This window comes from Periplaneta americana, chromosome 5 (genome assembly GCF_040183065.1).
Source record: "Periplaneta americana isolate PAMFEO1 chromosome 5, P.americana_PAMFEO1_priV1, whole genome shotgun sequence".
Taxonomy (NCBI): Eukaryota; Metazoa; Arthropoda; class Insecta; order Blattodea; family Blattidae; genus Periplaneta; species Periplaneta americana.
The window spans coordinates 157,339,507-157,362,766 of record NC_091121.1 but is presented as its reverse complement, the minus strand read 5'-3'; the positions used below and the strand labels follow the sequence as shown (position 1 = coordinate 157,362,766).

General features: G+C 34.8%; 1 protein-coding gene across 6 annotated transcripts; it reads right to left on the bottom strand.

Moving 5' to 3' along the window:
* Positions 1-678: 678 nt before the first annotated feature.
* LOC138700249 (zinc finger protein Paris-like) lies at positions 679-22,760 on the bottom strand. 6 transcript variants are annotated; one of them, XM_069826740.1, is made up of 5 exons: positions 22,547-22,745; positions 22,334-22,399; positions 19,218-19,385; positions 15,241-15,506; positions 679-2,440 (listed from the first exon to the last, which is right to left on the bottom strand). In XM_069826740.1, exons 2-5 carry the CDS (start codon positions 22,361-22,363, stop codon positions 1,381-1,383), a joined length of 1,524 nt encoding a protein of 507 aa, XP_069682841.1. In that variant the 5' UTR covers positions 22,364-22,399; positions 22,547-22,745; the 3' UTR covers positions 679-1,380. The 6 variants fall into 6 exon arrangements, 3 of the variants coding, with proteins under 3 accessions (XP_069682841.1, XP_069682840.1, XP_069682842.1); XM_069826739.1 differs by having other exon boundaries at positions 22,334-22,745; XM_069826741.1 differs by lacking the exons at positions 22,334-22,399; positions 22,547-22,745 and adding an exon at positions 22,140-22,285.
* Between the last annotated feature and the right edge of the window lie 500 nt (positions 22,761-23,260).

Sequence of the window (23,260 nt, the reverse complement as noted above, 5' to 3'; positions counted from 1 at the left end):
TCTCAATATTTTTTTACATTTTTACAAATGAGCCTAAAAGTAAGTAAAATCAGATTATCTGTCTCTCTGTACACAATAAAAATAAGGATTACTTCTTATCATAACCTACCAAATGTCAGCTTCAAAATGAGCTCTCGTTCAGTGTTCTACAGTAAATGGTTCCAGAGTTCTGAGCGCTGAAAGAGGATTGTTTTTCTAAAATACGCTAAATTTGTTGCTCAACAATACGAAAACCGTTTGACTTTCGATAATATATTTTTTTCAAATGCACTCTCCTCAGCACCTTCTATAAATAGGGTAAAAATTAGAGTATAAAAAAAATGAGAGGTTTTTTTTTATTGATCGATTTCATATGGAATAGCCCATAAGTGTTATATTTTAGTTTTATTCCAAGAGTTGTAGAACCTAATTTTGTCAACTAACAAAAACTTAGTTCATTCTATAAAACGAGCAATATGTATCATTTTCACATTACCTGAATTATGAAAACTACAAACTTCAGGTGTAAATGCAACTTGTTACCAAAGGAAAGGTGCAGCAAAATGCAGATAGCCTGATGTGAACATTCCAATTTCTTATTTAAATATGCAAATGAAAGCAGGTGAACTACTTACATAGTAGTTGTGGTGGTGGTGGTGAGGAAGGAGGTAACATAGTATTTTTCAATTAAGGAGTACAAATTTTGTAGTTATTTATTTTAAAGATAATGATAAAAGATTCTTTTTTACATAACATACCTATATAACAGTCTCGAAAAAAAAATCCAAAACAAAATTACGTAAGGGAATTGTACACCCTTAATACGAAAATTGGTCACTGTTCAGAGACAAAATCCCACCTTGGAATAGCTCAGGAATCATCGTGTACACTCTGTTCACACATGTGTTTTACATAGAGAGATTCGAACCCCAGTCTTTTGAACGAGAAGAAAGAGCTCTACAGCTAAGTCATAAAGGTTTTGTAGGAAATATGTCGTTTCATAACATATAAATATGTCGCTACTATGACTTTGGCTTCATCCTTGATGCTTAATTTTTCACCATGTGAATCATACACTAACCCCATCAACACTTAGACAAATTCATGCCACAGGAGAGCTACCATTTTCCATGTCTAAGGATGTACAATTTTCCGAAAGTCAAATTTAATTTCATTATGAATGAAACCTGAGAAAGACCACTGGATTCTCTCATCTAAAAGGGATATGACATTAAATTTCACGTACAGCAAAATATATGAACATGTTGAATGTTTTTATGGGTTAATAATTCAAATATCTTAATAAAAGACTTAAAACTAAATGAAATAAAATATACCTATATGTACCACCATGAAAAAGGTTACTACTAAAAATAAAAATCATACAATAGAGCTGATATTTTAAATTTCTACCCTCATCAGACTGTTTATTTTTTCAGCTGTCAACTTCCTATTGTGAACAGTGGTTTGATGATTTAACATTCCTGATTCTGATGTGAATATCTTCCTACAAATATCACAAACTGTCACCACTTCATCTTCCACAGTCACTTCAGAACTTGCTGTATTGTTCTTAATCTCATTTGCTTTCTGTTGAGATTTTTCTTTAAGGCCAAGAACTGCAAGTAAGGACGCTTTGGGGCTGATTTCTGAAGAGTTCTTTGTTGGTGAATTTTGTTGTAGAGGCGTCTTTACATCTGAAAAATCTTGTTTTTTTCTTGATGATCCTCTAACTCTAACTCCTTCCACAATACCTTCTTGTGTATTATTTTTTGTTTTCTGTTTTCCGTTACCTTTATCTTGCTGTAGTTCCATCGAGGCAAAACTTTTTGCATTGCGTTGTTTCCGAGTCTGATTAATCTTTTTCATTATGACAGCACGTCTGCAAGTACGTAAATGTTTTCCGTATCTTAAGTTATGTCCAAAACTTTTTTCGCAATATTTGCATTTAATCATGTGAGCTTGTTTTATGTCAGATATTCTGTTTGAAGTACCATCAGATTTTTCATTTTCACTCTTTCTTTCGCCATTCTCTTCTGGTTTCACTTGAGAACTCTTTCCTTCTGCTGTCGTAATAGATTCTTGGCGATTAACTGAAGCTCTTTTACAACCATTTACTGTGTGAACATTCAAATCAAATGAAGACTGAAACTTCTGTTTACAGAGCCTACATATAAAACTCTTATCTCTGTGATTTTTCTCATGTCTAATTCTGTTATCTGCATTACCAAAAATTTTTGCACAGTAACGACATGTGTACTGGAATAAACAGTTTGAAGATGTAAGGTGATGGCTCAGTTTAGTCCTGGAGGGAAAATTCTTTGAGCAATGTTTACATTTGTGCAAATTTCGCTTGCAGGAAACCACTACAGGTACAAGTGATACTTTACTGGTACTGCTGTTTTTTTCTTTTTCATGCTTTGAATGTGCTTTTTTAACTGCTGCAGGCTTTGTTTTATTGCTGAAATAAAGACAAAAGATAGAAATTAAATCTTTAATACAAGTTCTGTTATCCGAAATTAATTCAAATCATACCAATTGTTTAAAACAGATTATAGCCTCACAATTTTTATTGGTATTTAAGGCCCAAATTCACGGTCAGCTCATATAAATGAGGAGTCTTTTAAATATAGATTTCCATTTCATAATGTTGGAAGGAATGAATGAACATTAGCTTCAACAAATGAGCTAGCAGACTCTCTTAACCTGGAAATGCTCATGCCTATTATTGTCATACGATAACTCCCACCTTAGAGTCTATCTAACATTATTGATTTCTCTGTTTATTAATTTATATTTACATTAACAAATATGTTACACACACAAAGATTTGTTACGTTATTGTATCTATGTTTTTATATATGTACATACAATAAATACAATCTTTTAAATGATGTTTTCACCAAAAAAACAGTTTTATAAACAAAATACACAAAACTGAAATCTGTGTTTTCACTGAAACAAATAATTATTTCAGAATTCAAGGTATATTTTTCATGACTTATTTTACTGTTCTGAGCACATACATAACAATTATATTATTTTATAATAAAAAGGACTGCTTTATAAACAAATTATACAATATTTGAAATCTGCATTTGAAATATTCATGTAACAACACTTTTCACCAAAAGAAACAAATAATATTTTATAAATTCAAATTTTCTCAGTCATTTTATTGATCTGAGTACAAATAATATATTTAATATTTTATGGTTTTATCATAAATAATTTTGTTTTATATACACTGAAACCCCGATAAGACGCTATTCAAGGGACCGGGTGTGAAATACGTATTAACAGGGACCGCGTATTAGGCGGATATACTAATTTTGACTTACATACAGTATCTATTGGCATTTTTCTTTATTGAAATACATGATTCATGAAAGGTAATACAGTAGGCTTTTACTCCATTATGTAATTACTGTACTGTATGTCAAAGACATTTACAATATAGGCTATACTGTACTTAATTCCTTCGAAAAAAAAATCATTTATAGTTGTTTGCAGTGTGCGTGTACTCCAAGTCTTCAGGTTGACCACACTTCAGTTTCCTGCGATTACATCCTCCCAACATTGCAGCTGTAGTGATTGAGTTCCGACTTTTTATTATCGTTCTTAATATCAATGATGGGATTCCTAATGAATCAGAGAGTTGTTTCCGAATAAGAGTACTGTTCTCATCGTACTTTCGTAAGATTTCCAAATTTTTCGACATAGAAAGTGCTTTGTAACTCATTGTAACCACATTCACAGACACTTCAATACACTAAAGGACAACAAACTGCCCAGCAAAAATTTCCAGAATTTTATTACGGCCAAGAGAGGAATGCTGTTTGAGAGGGAGGGTTAGCAAGAGGGTGAAGTATTGTAACTGTATGTAGGCTTTAACCGCGCAGGTAAGGAGTCGAATAAGAGAGCGTAACAAGAGGGTGGGGTATACTAAGGTATGAAGTATGAAGGTTTAAATGCGCAGGTAAAGAGTCGAATACCAATACTTTTCAGGTTAATGGCACCAGTGAGTTCAATGACCAAAATGTTTCATTGATGTTACAGTACATTACTAAAAATTACATCGAAAATATTCCACAAAATCAGCGTATTATCCGGGACTTGAGCACAACAAAAGGGGTATATTATAAAGGTGTTATATATGAAATGTACAAGGACCGGACAAAAAAAAAAGTATTACACGGGATAGCGTAATAAGCGGGCACATCTTATCGAGGTTTTACTGTATATAGAATTCACCAAGACTGAAAACACACTGCTGTTGCAACCAGAGTTTGCTGAAACAATTTCGATGGGAACTTTTTGATCACCCTATAGTCAGCACCTTGCTCTTAGTGATTTTCACCTTTTCACAAAGCTCGAAGAGTTCCTGGGCAGGAAACATTTTGGAAGTGATGACGAGTTGAAGAATGCTGTGAACAACTGGCTTAAAAGACTGGCGGCAGATGACTACAACACAGGAATTCTAAAACTTGTGGGCGGATATGACAAATGCTTAAATAATGGAGGTGATTATGTGGAGAAATAAAGTTAGCTTCAAATTTGTAAGCGACATGTTTTTAGTTAAATTTTTTTTTTTTTTTTTTTTTTTTTTTTTTCATTTATTAAAGCCGAACTGCCATTACTTCCTGGATTATCTTAGTATTTTACTAAACCAAATCACAGTAATTTTCTTTTGACCTACATTGACAGCAGATAAACACAGCTCTTTCTGTGTGTTTTTTACATATTGGGCTAGAACAACTATTACAGAGATACTGTGTGAATCTGTTCTTTCTTTTGGGTACATCCAACATGATTTTATCTACAGTAATTAATAAATTCTTGTATTGTTTTATGAGAAAGTAAAATAAAATGTTTGGTACATACAGAATAAAACTATAATAAAAAGACGAATATAGGTTCTATTTGATTTTAACATAAAATACTCAGAAGAAGGAAGATACACTAATGATCAGTGTTGAAGACGCAAAAGATGCAATAAATAATCAATAAACTTCATTGCACTAAATTTTACGAAAGACTATGCTTATGACAGTATAATTTTGTTAATAGTGGCTCAGCAGAATGACTACTGGTAAGCTGAAAAAGATTATCATGTCTATGTACTATGAACTGTAGAATAAGTTGAGAAATACCACAATAATAATAACTTCTTGTGGAGTATTATACAGTACAGTAATACAAGGTAAAGATCACTAGGGAAAAGGAAGTGAAGGAAGAAAGGCAGTTTGTTGAGTTTCCAACAATACCTACTGCTGAAAACTTAGGAGAAATTGCAATTAAAACAGGATTTCATATATAGGCATTTCATCTATTTATGTATATTTCTCTAGTTTTTCTCAGGTTACAAATTATTTAAAATCACTGATTACAGGGTAATTCTTGTTTACAAGTTTATATAGTTTTCAAGTATTTCAATCACTATTAACAGCCATTTTTCATTTTTTAGAGTTTAAACTCTCTTTTAAGAAAGTTAATCCAATTGCACATGTTTTTTTAGATAGGCCTCCTCGTTTTTAGCAATCTCAAATTGCTACTCAATTAGTTCACATCCAACTGACTGTTTTTCTTCTCCAATATTTCGAAATCTCTCATTATTATAATAAATACCTTGTCTTTTCAATTAATGAAGAAGATTGCTCAGTGAATGGACTGAATGGATCTTTTTGTTAGTCCCTGAAAAAAAAATAATTGATGTTATATTTCGTCAGTTATGCTGTGTAAGAGAAAGGGAGAATGTGTGAGAGAGAGTTTGTGTGTGTGAGTGTGTGTGTATGGAAATGAAAAGAATTCGAACCTACTTATTTTATATACACTCGTGTTTTGTAATTTACCTTCAATAGCTACCTCTCAGGGGCGGATGCAAGGGGGGGGATTAAGGGGATATATCCCCTCCCGAAGTTTTGAGGAAAATACGAAACAAGAAACAAAAATAATATTAATTTTAATTCGTGAATGTACATAGCAATTAGAGAGTTTTCCACGTAAATTCTCTTTGCTAAAATGTTAAATTCCAAGAATTGCATGAAGACAAACACAGCATTCTTACTTCAAGACAGAGAGTCATGAAGAGTATTTTAGGCTTGTAATTTTCCTTCTCTTCTTAGACTATTTCATTAGTCAGCTCAAGGACAGGTTTTTAAATCATAAGGGAATCCTAAAGTCCATACAAACTTTGTTGCCTAAAAACACAGTGCGAGCATCAGATGAAGATTTAGAAACTGCTGTTCAGGCTGTAGTAAATCAGTGGCCCAATGATGTTGATGCATTACCAGAGTCTTTCTTCAATGAATTGAAGATGTGGAGAGAAATTTCCTTGATCAGAAAAATCTTCACCTAATACGTACTGATTTTATATCATCTGTGAACAGGTGCAATGAAATTATTTTTCCCTGCACTCGCAAGGCGCTGAAACTTTTCTGCACGTTGCCTGTAACTACAGCTACACCAGAACGGTCGTTCTCAACGTTGCGGTGTTTGAAGATTACTTGAGGAGCACGATGAGAGGAGACAGATTAAATGCACTGGCCTTGATGTATATATACATAAAAATGTAGAAGTAAAAGCTCATGAAGTACTGGATGAACTGTCTAAGAAGCCTCGTCACCTTCTTCTGTAAATGTCATTCTGTCATTGTTTTTGTATTGGAATCATTTTACATATTAAAATTTAAAAAAACTATATATGGTTTATTTAACAACGCTCGCAATTGCCGAGGTTATATCAGCGTTGCCGGTGTGCCGGAATTTTTTTCCTCAGGACTTCTTTTACATGCCAGTAAATCGACTGATATGAGGCCTGTCGCATTTAAACACACTTAAATCCCATCGAGCTGGATTGGGGTAGAACCCGCAACTTCAAGCACAGAAGGCTATACCGACTACGCTACTCAGGCCAACTTGTAAATGTTTGTGACTCGGAAACAAATTGTAAGTATATAAACTTATTTCTCATTACTCCATTTTTACTATCTCCTCAAATCCCTCCCCGAAAAAAAATCCTGCATCCGCTCCTGCTACCTCTTAATTGTTGCCCCATCTCTATGTTAATTTAATTGGCAAATTCTGTAACAAATAATTAAATATTCGTAAAAAATATGAAAATTGTCACAAAACTTATTAGACTGACTGTACTTATCCTCAGAACCTGGCACTTTTCCCTCATTTCCTCAATCTTCAGCATAAGCTTACGGAAGAGACAGAATCACATCCTCTGGGAAACAAAAACAAATAAAAACAAAATATTAACAGTAATGAAATAAACAACATTAAATCCAGACGTTTGAGATGGGCAGGGCATGTAGCACATATGGGCAAATCCTGAAATGCATATAGAGTGTTAGTTGGGAGGCCGGAGGGAAAAAGACCTTTGGGGAGGCCAAGACGTAGATGGGAAGATAATATTAAAATGGATTTGAGGGAGATGGGATATGATGATAGGGACTGGATTAATCTTGCTCAGGATAGGGACCAATGGCGGGCTTATGTGAGGGCGGCAATAAACTTCCGGGTTCCTTAAAAGCCAGTAAGTAAGTAAGTAAATAATGAAATAAACAGATAAGATATTATTGCTAAAATGTACAAGTTTGTAAACAATACTGTAGTATCAACATGAATTCATATCTAACTGTAGTAATAACAGTTCGTGATTGTAAGTATACAAAAACTTTTTTTTTTATTCTAATTATATTATTTATAGCTTTTGTGGAAACCAGAATACTGCTTGCCTTGAAACTGCGCTAATAGTAACAACTACGTGTCAGTGTATCTTAATTTCGATCTCTACATTGCTACATGAATTTAGTTCAGGGTTGTTTCTTTCTACTTTTAGAGATGGACCACAACCTGTTTGTTCAAACGTCTACTTCAGCATTCCAGCGGGATTTTATACTTACCACAACTTCCTTAACTTTCCTGTCTTTCTGTAAACATCACACACACAAGTAGCCTATTCACTTTATAGTAAGTTAAGAGAGATTAAAAAATGACATGATAGGAATTACAAAATCTAAAAATTGAGAAACGCTATGTTAACATGCACATATTTTAAAATTATGTTCTACTGTCAGCAAGTTATTATCACTGAATTAAAAGTTATTTACGGTACTTGTGAGATAAGTGCATCTTTATTGCGCGAGTGGAAAGATTTAAGCACGAGGCGTCAGCCGATTGCTTAAATTACACGAGCGCAATAAAGATCACGCTCACAAGTACCATACGTAATTTTATCCATGACCATAACGAAAAATTATGTTTTATAAAAGAAAATACGTTGAAATTAAGTCCTCATATAATCACCAGGGAAAGGATTTATATGTAAATACATATTTACTTATAAAGCTAATATAATTTATATTTTGCATTATCTTTATGTTTCACAATGTGTAGGGTTGAAAAATCCTACTTTTATTTTCCATATTTTTCCATATTTTAGAGTTTAGTACATATTTTCGTTAATTTCCATATATTTTCCATATTTCATATAAAACAGTCCATATTATATTAGGTTTAACAATAAAACAAAACAAAATTCCATTAACTTTTAAAAATACATTTCAACAATAGAGATTTAAACACATGTTCAGTAATCCCTTTAACATCAGAGTTATTTGAAAATTAGCAGTCCTATCAACAATGGGAAAGTAAGTTACAAAACTGTATTAATTTAATTTAAAATTTTTAACAGACTTCAGTTGTGCAGCTCAACAGTTAAATGCCAGTCAGAGTACACATAGGTTCAGTTTTGTAAATCATACTATAAAGACGGTAAATATGCCAAAAGTACGTCATTCAGTCAATTTAAAATCAAAACTAACAAGTTACATTTCAGAATTTAAAGAAGATGGTTTATCAACTGACAATAAAATATTATTTTGTAATTTGTGTCAGTGTGCAGTATCATCTACACAAAAGTTCCTGGTGCAACAACACATTACAACTAGTAAACATCAGGCCAACAAACAACTAAATTCCAAGCAGAGACAATTGTTTTTAACACAACCAACAACATCGAATGTAAGATCTGAGTTTAACATCGACCTGTGCCGTTCTCTCATCTCTGCTGATATTCCTCTCTACAAACTAAAGAATAAGGTCTTCAGGGAATTCCTTGAAAAATATACTCAACATACAATCCCGGATGAGTCAACACTTAGGAAGACGTATGCTCCATCCATCTACGATGAGACAATACAGAAGATAAGAGATGAAATTAAAGATAGTTCAATTTGGGTTTCCATTGATGAGACTCCCGACAAAGAAGGTAGACTTGTTGGTAATGTAGTTATCGGTTTGTTAAGTGAACAATATTCTGAACGAATTCTTTTACATTGTGATGTTCTAGAAAAGTGCAATAACAAAACTATAGTTAAACTGTTCAACGAAGCTATGGGTATCCTGTGGCCAAAGGGTATTATGTACGATAATGTGTTATTCTTTATTAGCGATGCTGCCCCTTATATGGTCAAAGCTGGACAAGCATTATCTGTTGTATATCCTAAATTGACTCATTTTACTTGTGTGGCGCATGCATTTCATCGTGTGGCAGAAGTGGTCAGAGACAATTTCCCTAAAGTAGATTTGTTGATTTCATCAGTGAAAAAAGTATTTCTCAAAGCTCCCAGTAGAGTTAACGTGTTGAAAGAAATGTACCCTGAAATTCCATTGCCACCAAAGCCAATTTTAACTAGATGGGGTACATGGCTAGAAGCAGTTGAATATTATGCCGAACATATAGACTCTATTAACAATGTTCTCCTTGCATTGGACTCTGAAGATGCAGTCTCAATTGATACTGCGAAAACAGTTACCTGTGACATAAGTGTGAAGAATGACTTAGCTCACATTCAGCATACATTTTCATGCATCATAAAAACGCTCAAAAGTCTCCAAAATAGGCACCTTTCACTATCTGAAAGTTTTGAAATTATAAATAGTACTGTGGAACAACTGAATCGTGGTAGAGGTAAAGTTGCAGATGCAGTAAGAGCTAAGGTGGACACTGTACTTTCAAAAAACCCTGGATATGAAGAACTACAAAAGGTTGTTGCTGTGATGAGTGGTGAATCAACAGTGAAGATTAACTTGGACTTATCCCCAGCAGACATTGTGAAATTGAATTATGTACCAGTTACTTCTTGTGACGTCGAACGCTCTTTTAGTCAGTATAAATCTATCCTCAGAGACAATAGAAGAAGATTCACTTTTCAGCACTTGAAAGAAATGTTTGTAACCTATTGTTATGGTAACAGACAATAAAAATTGTGTTTTGTTGAAACTACATTGGAAGATAAGGTACGTCCATTATATTTTTTGTTTAGTTTGATTAAAATGTACCAATATTTAACATACATAGTCATTTTTTTATAATTTTAAGTCCATATTTAATTCCATATTTTGGTAAAAATCCATATTTAATTCCATATTTTGGTAAAAATAACTACATATATATTTACATATTTCATATATTTTTAGTCCATATAAATCCGTTCCCTGATAATCACATATCATGGCATGGATTTTAGAATCGATACGTGTACTAGATAGGTTATGATGTAGGAGGCCGTGATTAGTGAAGAATGGTATCTAAGGCGTTGGATAAATAACAAATTATTATTAATTATATAATTTTAATATATTTTTTTTCATTTTAAACGTGTATTTTCGTCTTTTTGAAGTTTCAGGAATTAGTTAGAAGTGTTCACGGGACTAATGTAATTAAAATAATTTCACATTTTACTTCTGTAAACTTACAAGGAATATTAAAACGTAATTAATCATCGTGTCTGTTTAGCTCAGTTGGCTAACGCGTGTTGTTTTAAAAGTTTTAAAATCCTATAAATCTAACTTCGCAGGTTCAAGTCTCCTCGCTACCCAAAAGGTAAATTATTACAAAATTTAAAAAAAAAAAATACGTACCGGTATTAGATATGGATGCAATGCACAAATTACGACGTAGTAGATACAGAAAAGAGAAGGAGATTGAGTGTATGTATATTTAAGAAATGGTAATAAACAAGTGGAGCTAGTGACATCTAGTAACTAATATATTAACTTCTTGAGTAATAGTTGAATGGAAAAGTATATGTGCATGCCCGGGTACTAGGAAAATAGTAATGAACTGTGAAATAAAGTTCAAACTGTGAGGTAAAGTCTTTATCTCACTAGTGAAATAAAGTAATGTTGAATAAAAGCCTACTTTACAAACGCAAAAGTGTTTAGTAAAGGCATGCTTTTCGTTGTGGTCATGGATAAAATTACTTATGCCATAATCTCTGCTAAACCTCAAATCAAGTTAATTATTATATATTAACCTACACAAGGTATAAATAAGTAAGGAAATGAATTACTTACGCCTTTTGGAAGATAGCATTGAGCAATCTTCTCCCACACCACCTTCTTTTCCTGGAGACACCATCAGTTTATTTTCAACGTCAATTCTTGCAGTTGTTTCCTTTCCTACTCCATTAAAATGTTTTTCCTTAGGCGTTTCTAATCTATAAAAAGTATTCCTATTTATTTACTAATGAAGAAAAATTCGTTCCGGCTCCAGGAATCGAACTCAAGATCCTCAGCTGACTGCTCTTACCATCTGAGCTATGCCAGGATCCGATCCACAGTGATGGCCGAACTCATCTTCTTTGTACCGTCAATGGTCTACTGCCTGCATTTTAGATATGTGTCATATATGCAGGAGCGCATATTTTAATAACTTTATGGCCATTTCAATATCAGTTTTAGATCACGGTTAACACTGATAAATATAGCCTATACAGGTTGATTGAGGTTTTTTCCGAGGTTTTCCCTCAACTCAATATGAGCACTCGGTGTTGGACCCCGAACTCTTTTCACTGTCATTATCACCATCTCATTCAGATGCTAAATAACCTAAATGTTATTTATTGGTCTTCCAGTAATGTTGACATATGCAGAACCATTTCTGGGGTGGGTAGACAGCCTGAATGCCTGCACCTATACACCTTAAACATAGCATTAGTTTAGTGTAACTAGTAAGTGACAATACCAATACTATTATGAATCCTTTGACAAATCACATTGAATAGAAGCACAAACTCAAAAGCCTATGAACATAGGCTTAGGCCATGACGTCACAGCTGGCTAAAGGCTGTGGGTGCATACCTCTCATTCAAATCACTATGAAAGAACACTTATTGCAAACATACCTATTTTCTGTACTAATTGCTAATTTTATTCGACAAAAATTTCAGAATTTACTGCAAAAACCAAACATTTAATAAAACTGTTTATCCCAAAGTGGCATCGGTGTCGATTAAAGCCATTGAGATCTTACATTTGACATCAAAATCAGTATGCTACCACATCAGAATCGTGAGATATGTCCGGAAATTTTTCCTATGTCCAAAATGGTCACCAATTTCCAAGAGTGCTCATAAGTACAGGCCAGTTACTTTATGGTGACAGCTCTGGCCTGGCGACGCAGTGGTTTGGGCGAGTTCACTGTTTGTTCGAAGGGGTGTTCATTTTAGTCTTCCCCTGGCTGCGCTAGCGGTCACATCTCGGGAGCGTGTGTGGGCATACAGTCGCGCTAAGGACGTACTACACCACCACTGTCTTGTGTATTGCAATTTAATGTGTTTGTTAAGTACATTTCAATTAGTTACTTAAATAGTTGTAGTGCTTCTGTTTTGTATTGTTTAGTGTGTAGTGTGTAGTATTTATCTAGATTCACTGCTATTTTCTGTTTATGAAAATGCTGCCTGTTGGAAGCAAACTGTAAGGTCGGGTATTGCATTCGCAGTCGCGAGAAGACGTGAGCAACGTGTAGCGCTTTATGAAGATAGCGTCAGAAGAAAAAACGTAACAAATGTTGGAAAACTTGTAGCAGAAGTTATCGCTGTGTCCGTGAGCAGTATTAGCCAAATAATAAGAGAGACTAAAGAGATTGATTCCTGGGCTTCAGCTTCTTTTAATGCTCCAAGTAAAGAAAGATATCGATCGGCGCTAAAATCAACTGTGGACAACTTTAATGAAGCTGTCATAAGGCGAACCATACACGAGTTCTATATTTCACAGAAACAGAAGCCCACAATTTAAAAAAAATATTATTGAAATTGAAAGACTATCGACTTTCAGGGAGGTATCTCGACTTTGAAGAAAGTTATTTCAAAATTAGGATTTCATTGGGGGGGGGGGGGGGGGAGGTAAAAAAACAACAAAATAATCGCCAAATTCTGGTCCAGCATCACAGCATTAAGGCCAAAAATTTGCAGTATTTGAGGAAAATAAAGAAGTACAAAGAAGAAGGCCGCCCCATCATTTACATGGATGATTATGATGATGATGATGACGATGATGGGAAAAGTACAGTGAAGCACTGAAGTAGATTTCATTGTTAATTAGTGATTAACTGTTAAATATAGTGATTCGATTGCTGCTCATTGTATTTCCACATTAGTGTTTATTAGTGACTATTGTTCCGAACTGCTGCTCATTGTATTTCCACATTAGTGTTTATTAGTGACTATTGTTCCGGAGTATGAAGGGAACACAGTGATAGGAGCTCAAAATTATGCAAACGCTGCAATATGCGAGAGAGCAACGTGAGAATTCATTTCTAATATGACTATATTTCCCTCCCTCCCTCCATCTAGAAAGCGCGTCGCTCCGTCCCTTCCACACTCAAACCTTCTCCTCTCTCGCGTCGACGAGCTGTCACCATAAAATAACTGGGCTGCACCTCGCACATGCGTAGCACCAATTCACGGTCATGCTCGCATCATAATCGTATGCCCGATCGAATGAGATCAATTTATATTTCAATTGTGTCACGAAGTTAATGTCAGAATGAATCACCCTACAAACGTTAGGCTACATTGCCTTTTTCGTCTTGATACCCTATGTGTCGCGCTGATTTTAACAAATATTAACGTAAAATCTTTAACGTGAATGTTGGAACGCAGCTATGATGGGGAAACCAGTGGAACCATTGCCGGTTTCTCTACAGGGAAATGCCAGATTCTACCTACAAAAGAAGGTCAATAAAAACATACTTGTGATTCAAAGTACGAGCTCTTACAATTTATTTGAAAAACTTTACATGCTTTGTAAGTTATTACGAGGGAGGATCAGAAAGTAACACACAATAATTTTTTTCTGCATTGGTATTGCAGCTGGGATGTTGACGTTTCACCGAGATATAGTTTGAAGTTTTCACTACAGATAAAATTTGTTTTGCATATGCAGCTCTAGTGAGAGAAGCGTGAACTACGCAACAAAGATGGCGCGCATGTTACTGTCGTCAACTTGTGACGAGCAGCGAAGTATTGTGCGATTTTTGTGGACTAAAGGACATAACCTGAGTGAAATTCACAGGGTCTGTGTGGCGTGTACAGGGAAGACTTTATGGACCATAGCAACATCTCCAGGTAGTGCGCATTCTTTGCAGATGGCCGTGAGAACCTTTGTGATTCGCCATGTTCCTGGCGGCCAGTAACAGCTGCAACCCAGCAGAATGTCAGCAATTTTGCATAACTGGCAGATTCAACTGCGAACCTTAACTCATAAGGTGCAGTGTCCAATATCGTTCATGACACATTAAAATTTCATAAAGTTAGTGCCTGCTGAATACCTAAAACTGACAGACGATCACAAGGGCTGGCGAATGATGACATGCTTGGACCACTAAAGACGTTACGCTGCAGAAGGGCATGACTTTCTGAAAGGAATTGTCACTGGTGATGAGTACTGGGCATACCACTACACGCCGGAAACAAAGCACGCCTCTATGGAGTGGAAACATGCTGCTTTCCCAGTAAAGAAAAAATTTAAAGTGACGCAATCTGCTAAGAAAGTGCTTGTGACAGTGTTCTGGGATATGCATGATGTTTTGTTGGTGGAATTTGCTAAACACTGGACCACCGTGAATGCTGCAGCCTACATTCAAACATTGGTAAAGTTGTGCCGTGCCCTTCATGACAAACGCCGTAACATTACTGCTGACAATGTCAAACTTCATGACAATGCTCGCCCCCATGTTGTAGCTTCTGTTCGTGAGAAAATCAATACATTGGTTGGGAAGTGCTCTAGCATCCACCATACAGTACAGACCTTGCACCATCGGACTTTCATCTGTTTGGTCCCATGAAAAAATTCCTAGCCGGCCATCGCTTTGCAACTGATGCAGAAGTGCAATCAACTGTTCGCAGACTGTAAAAACTGAAACAGTTTCACCATTCAAAGAATGAGGCTAATTCTTATTATTTACCTCTTTTTCTTCGTAGATGGATTCCGTCTTGTAACTTTTTTGTTTTCTTCCAACTTTTCTTTCATTGAAGTTCTGGCTTCCTTTGCACCCTCATTCTTCGTTACATCTGTATTCATAGTGCTTACACTCTCATTCACAGGTAAAGATCGAGAATCTTCAGTAGTTTCTTTCTGCACAATATCAGATATGAGGCACATAAATGGAACTTCTTGTTCGACAGCAATTGGATCTGATTCGTTAACTTCAACTTTCACTTCTTCTTGCATCTGAAATAAAAACATTACCAAATAGGCTACTTTGTCACATTAAATACAAGTAGTGACCAAGCTAAGTAAATTCTAGCTGTCAAACGAAATCAATAAACAATAACAATATAATTAATTAGACTATTATATTAAGTCGTTAGAAAAAAAGTAAGTAGAAGTAACTTTTCTACTTTAGTCATGTTCAGATTATACAGGTGAACCAAAACTGGCGCATATACAAGCCACCATGCAATTTACCATTGCAAACTATGTCCAAATTATTCTTTCCGAAAATTGAACCCGAGAAGAACTGAGTTCAAATTACACAATCTGGCACTGAGCATGAGAATGCACAGTATATTATAACTTACTGGAACTTGGAAAATTCAGGTGGCCCAAATTTTGTTTCTGGGTCTGTAAAATACACAACCCAGCCCTACAAAATATTGTATCTCCTCTATTCTCTGGAGAAATAAATTCAGGTTTGCTGTACAAAGAAGTCTGAACATTTGAATAACCTTTCTCGCTTACAGGTTTTCAGGTGAGAATTTCCACATGTTAAATAGTACAATAAAATATTCAGTGTTTTTCTTAATTAAGTCACTATTTCTCTCTCATTAACAATAAATAATCCATGGCGCTACAGCCCGTGAAGGGCCTTGACCGACCAGCCGGCCTCACGCCCACATGCCAAAGCAGAGGTGGACGATCATCCAACCAGAATGGAGGTATGTGGTTAGCACGATGATCTCCCCAGCCGTTATAGCTGGTATTTGCAACCGATTTCGCTACCTATCATAGCTCCCCAAGGGCATAATGATGCTGGGTGGGCACCGATCCCATACACTGGCCGAAATTTCATGAGAAAATTTCTTCCCCCATGAGGACTCGAACCAGCGTGCATTCCGTAACGCGAGTCCTAGGCGGGATGCCTTAGACCGCGATGCCACGGCGCGGGACCTCTCATTAACAAGTCCGTGGCAAAATTTTCCTTTGTTAACCGCACAATAGTAGACTGGAACAGCTTACCTGCAGCAATCTTTCAGGGTGGTCCTCTTAAAATCAATACATTTAAGGAAAGGTTGAGAAGATTAGACTGAAAATTTAATTGGAGGTGCAGTGTAATTATTTAAGTTGTGTCATGTAATTGAGTTGATATATAATTAAGTTGATATGTAATTAATTAAGACGATATGTAATTTAGTTGATATGTAAATAAATTAAGGTGATATGTAATTAATTAAGATGATATGTAATTAATTAAGGTGATATGTAATTACTTAAATTGGTAATAGTTGGGTGAAATAGAAGTACTTATAGTTTGATTTACTTTTGCTTATCGTAGGCGTTATTATAGAATAGTTTTTATTTATAGTCCTAGGTTTATTGCATCTACTATTTATAGATTTACGTTTATTTTATTTTATATCACGTAATTATAACTATTGTATATTATATATCACTACCACCGGGTGTATACCCAATAGTAGTGTTAATAAATACATACATATATTACTTAATTTCCCATATTAATAACTCAAAGATCTACTTACTTTTAAAGTATATTGGGGAAAAAATGACTTCAGTAAAAGTACTTAAAGCTAACACACAAGGATGAAAAAGGGTCATGTCGTCTGCTGAACGCAGTGGATAGTTTGTCTTTGTCCCATATATCTGCTGTCTCTTATCTCTTGTGTCTTATGTAACATGTGTCAAAATTGTACCATCGCCAGCACTCTACTGGCTTAGGCCATATGCCTTCCTATTCTGAAACCGCTTTAGCATTGTCTTTAAGTTATAGAACGAGGTACTGCTCACTTCAGTATCTCAAGTCACACTAAAGCAATTGGCCCTGACTTATATTGTGATGCAGCACTGAAGTCACTAAAGATAGCCACGTTCATCCCTCCTTCGCACCTCATGCATCTGGTCCAACCAGATTATATATTGTTAAGGAGACACATCTGTCCCCTGTCCAACTCAAATCATTAATGTAGTTCGTACAGTTTCTGAGCAGTAAGGATTTTAAAATTTTGCAATTTTTGGAGTATCCAAAATTCTGTACACACTCCTTCACCCACACTCGAGGAAAGACGTAGTTCTATGTAAAAAACAAAAATAAGTAAGAAAAATAAAATTTTCATACTTCTTTTCATTTCTGTCTTTATATCTCTCACATTTAAATGTAACAAGATAGAGCCTTCTCGTTCAATATTTCATAAATACTTTCTCATTCCATGAATCCTGGTCTTGAGATAAAAATGTAATTTATATTCGAAATGATTTACAGATCAATATGGCGGCAATGAGTTGTTTCAAACTGTAATGAATAATATGTCATTACAGACAATTAGATTTATTTGTAAATTAATACCATAGTTAAGTATTTCAGAATTCGACATGTTAAATTAATTATTTTTGTCTTTATACTCCCTACATTTATCAATCACACTCACTTCTATACGAATAATAATAATAATAATAATAATAATAATAATAATAATAATAATAATAATAATAATAATAATAATAATAGTAATAACAACAACAACAACAAATTCATTATAATGTCACATTTATCTACTTCCCCTTTATGTTTTATCATAGCTGACATGCACTTCTGGATTCACCCGTACCTATTACATGCTCTGGCCAACTCAAACTTCTGGATTTAATGTTCCTAATATGTCAGGTGAAGAATACAATGTGTGCAGTTCTGCATTGTGTAACTTTTTCCATTCTCCTGTAATGTCATCCCTGTTAGCCCCAAATATTTACCTAAGCACCTTATTTTCAAACACCCTTAGCCTCTGTTCCTCTCTCAAAGTAAGAGTCCAAGTTTCACAACCATACAGAACAACCAGTAATATAACTATTTTATAAATTCTAACTTCCAGCTTTTTTGGGAGCAAACTAGATGACACAAGCTGGGCGCACTTCTGAACAGGGGCAGTGGCAGTTAGAGCCCAGTTTAGGTGTGTGTGTATTAATCGAAAATTTGGGGCTAGAAAATACTGAGAATAGGATGCATGTTTATGACATTTTTTTTTTTTTTCGATTAATACACACACATCTAAATTGGGCTCTAACCTTAGGGGAAATGCTGCTGCCCCTGTTCGGAAGCACGCCCCACAAGCTTCTCAACCGAATAATAACAGGCATTTCCCATATTTATTCTGCATTTAATTTCCTCCTGAGTGTCATTTACTTATATTTGTTACTGTTAATCCAGATTCGAAACTAACTTACTTTGTTAAAACATAACAATTTCAGTCACCCAAGGGCTATTGTATTGACGTCATCATATTAACAGGTAGTGTGATCAGATTTCTCTAATATCAAGCACAGAAACATTTAATGTTAAAAATCTTATACGCAATTCGTAGATCTCGTGTCTAAACACACTTTCTTCTTAATCACTGTTTCTATGTTAATTGATTTATGCAAGTTTTCAGCTTTTATGAGAAAGATAGTGCAGTTTTCATTTGTCATATAGAGAATATTTTAACATCCATAATATACAGTACAAACATGTGTTAATAATTTGTAGTGTGATGGCTGGCAGGATAACAGACAGACGAGACAAAAATGATTTGCAAAGAACCATGGATTAACCAAGCTTTCAATTTTTTCTCATTATCTTTGACCCCACTATATTCAAATTGTCCCATTGGAGCAACATGAGTTGATTCTTGACTTTTATCCAACAGATTTTAAATTATAGAATCTCACCTGCACTACCACTGTATGACAAGTTGGAATCTGAACTGGTTCATGACTTGTGTAACGTTTTAAAAGCTGTTCTGAACGGACACAAGAATTACGAAACTCTGAGAACATCTCCAACTTGTAGATACACTGACTGCAAATTAGTTTGGGTAGAACATCATCTCGTGTCACCTGTAAGCATGAATGACAACATTAGTAATGATCATAAATATCTTATGTTTCTTTTTTAATTAAAAACTCCAATTAAATGGTCATAATTTAATTTAATATCTCCCCCTCATATATGAAGACAATGTACCATAGCAAATATCTAAATTACATTTTATTAAGGAGAGAGGATGGTATTTTTTAAAACTTTTTTCCTATTTGGTGTAAAATATTAATTTTTTTATGTAGAGAACTCATAGCTATGGCAACTCAACCAAATAAAAATATTTTGAAAAAAAAAAAAAAAATATTTGGGGGCCCAAATTTGAAAAAAATATAAATAATGCGGGAATGCACTAAAACCGATATATCTAAACCGTTTTTAAAGATAGATTCAAACAGTTTTTTGCAATGTATTTGCAAAAGCATGTTTTACAAACTGTCTGTAACAGAATGTTGATATTAGTCCCTACGTTTGTAAAATAAACAATTAAAATTTAATAACAATTTTCTGATTTCCTTTCTTGCAAACAAACGGACGTATTTTTTAAATGAAATCAATTAACAAAATTCTGTTACAGAAAAAAGTTTCCTAATAGTCTAAAGAATGTGTGTTCTAAATTTCATGCATGTATCTTTAATAGTTCAGAAATTATATCCATTTTTGTCTTGCAATGTAGCAAAAAAAAAATGAAGTTACTGGAAACCTATAAAAGCGGGCGTGTGATTAAAAAATCCATAGCGCAGGAAGTTGAAAAATCACGTCTCAACATCCGATAAGGGCACAAATACCCACAAAATGTTATGCAATGTATTCCACACGTATCAAAATGTATTTAAAAAAAAAAAAAATTTTTTTTTGAAAATTTAATTCACCGGAAACAACAATAAAAGTGGGCGAGTGATTTAAAAATCCATAAAGCAGGAAGTTTAAAAACGGCGACTCAACATCCGATAAGGACACAAATACCCACAAAATGTTATGCTATGCATTCCACACATATCACAAAATTTTTTAAAGAACTTTTTTTAATTTACTCATTTTTCACCAAAAAATATCATCCTCTCCCCTTAAAACAAAATAAATTTCCATAACATTTAATCCATTTTCAAAGTGAAACAGTACCCTGCCACTGTTTATGGCCAAGCCAGTCCATAGCTTTGGCCTGTGCATGTTGCAACTGTCAGAGTCGTTCTCTAAGCGGTTGAATCACAGTACCTACGTGTTTTGGGAAAAATTTAGCTAGTGTTGCCTATGGTTTCCTTGCTGCCAACAATTTATTTATTATCTCAAAACAACACATTTGTCTGTGTTTGTCGAATGTGCACCATCGCACTCATGATTTTCTATGCACAAGGTAGGAACAATGGGGAGAAAGCAAATGGAAGGAGACCGTCAACTGAAGTTTATCTGAACTTCGTCCTCTGCGGTTGCTGAATGGTCAGACCTTCAGACTGTCACGCAGGCGGCCCGGGTTCGATTCCCGGTCAGGTCTGGGATTTTTCATTGAAAAAATCCATAGTGACACTTGTGGCAAACAAGGTCGCAGTTGAGGTTTTTACCCAAATTAGGATTTACATCATTCTGCCACCATTTCTCCATTTTCATTATCATTCCGCAGCGTTCCCCGAACACCGGCTGGCGACACATAGAGGGGGGATGACTAGGGACGAGTGGAGTTGCCTGCTCGAAACCTGGACCAAAGAACCTTAGTGTGGTCAGCCGATGTGGGTTTGAGAATGCGTCACCAGAGGGCTAGCAATAAATCTAACAAGATCGCAGTGCTCGGCCATAGTGCCCCCCTCTGTTAAATTCAATTCAATTATCTGAACTTCACTGAGTAGCAAATCTCATTTCACCCTCTACTAATTACCAACGTAACACGAAAGAGATCCAGGACGAATTACTAGGGAAATGGTCTGTTTCCCTAGTATTGTATCCTGGATCTCTCGAGTAGTAGGTCTACACTGATAACAAGAAGGGGGAGGGGCTACAACAATGCATTGGTAATACAAATAAATAGGCCTATTAAACAATTTTTATGGTGAAAGTATTTGTAGTTGCTAACTAAAACCACATGTTCATTACTAAATACACAGAGGCCAGTGAAACAAAATAAAATTGCCTCGTTTAACGTAGGCTAACTTTTGTGAAAATTTAAAATTAAATAGATTAATTCAGGAGGAAAACCTCTCCATGAATTTTATAAGTTCTGAACATGTATAGTTCTATATTCAATTCTCATCATCTATAGCCTATGCGTAGATTGTTGAGGGCAAATTATGGTTTTACACTTTTAGATTTTTAAGGTTTCACGTAGTTTTGGACGGTAGCGTTACATTAGGTTATGTTTGTTGGTAGGCGATGTTTACTGCTTGGTGGCGATCGGAGTGAGACTGGACAGAAAGTATAGCTGCATATGAGGTAGGTGTGGTGGGGGTAGAGAAGGAAAGTAACCGTGTTCTGAAATTTATTCTAGGTTAGTTTAGGTTGTGATAGGTTATGTTAGGTCGAAATTATGTGTTTCCGAAATTTTTTGTATTAACTTTCGAAAATAGAGCATAAAAAATCGTCGTTTGTGACAAAAAGAAAAGTTCGAAAATCGTGGAGTGGTTGTCCTACAGAATTACGGCTAACTTACAGTAAAGTTGCAACATAAAAATGTACCTAGTTAAACTTTCGATGTTAGCAATAGAAGATGTTTAAGCTATAAGTTATACTTACCACGCATTATTTATATTTTAATACCAAGTGACCTTTTATATCGATTAACTTACCTATATTAATGCTCATTAGCACGTCAAAGTTAGTTCTGTAGGTCTACGCACGGCACATCATTACCTACTGACCTTTGTACGCAAAGTAGGTACGTGAGAACAAATAAACGTCAAATGGTGAGACAACCTTAACGCGGCGAACATAATATTATATTAATATACTATTATGTTCATGGCGTAATCATCAAACTTACCGATATGGGTAGGCACATCCCAATTTTCATAGGTATACCTTGAAGTTCTCCTTCTTCGCCGAAAATCTGTAACAATTTATTACTTCTCCACAAACACAACCTACAAAGATCTTCTGAAAATATCAATCCTTCCATTGCATACCCAAAGTCGAGATTTTATGACGATTTTGTAGCAATAGCGGAAGAACGGTATTCAAATTCAAAGTTTCGTACTTATCAGCAGTATGTTATCTTCTCCGGAAAGGTTATATTATAATCATTGTGTGGTTAAATGTTCAACGAACACCAAACCCATTTCGCGTCTTTTCGTAAGATAATCGAGCTAAACACACAACAAACACAAATAAACAAAATAAAACTGCAAAAACTTATGGCTTCATATATTATTTATTCATGCTCGAATCTCGATAGACGTATATTACATCTTAATGCCAACATTACGATAATATATTTCTCTTAATACACAATCATTTTTATGATCACTATCATGTGTATACAATTTCTGATGTGAGAGTGTGAAGTTTATTATGCATTTTCTTATTGGAATAACGTAGATCAAATTTATGTTAAGTAGGTATACCTGTTATCTACGATTACAATTTTTTTCCTACACATTGGGATTTTGGCAGTTTGGTAGCGTTGCAACAAGGCTCTGTCGATAAAGTTGACAAATGCATTACCTACTAACATACAATTACCGTACAATAAATAAATATATATGTATATAATATAAAATATATATGTATATAATATATACACAAATCGTAAGGTAAATATATGAATGAACTAAATGATCTCTGACAGCAATTTATGAACATTGCTCTTTGAAAAGCAACATTAAAACTTCAATTCACTGCAAAACTAATTTGCATATCTTACTTTTTCATCCTCATGTGTTTCCTTTATGCGGTGCTTTATGGTATGATT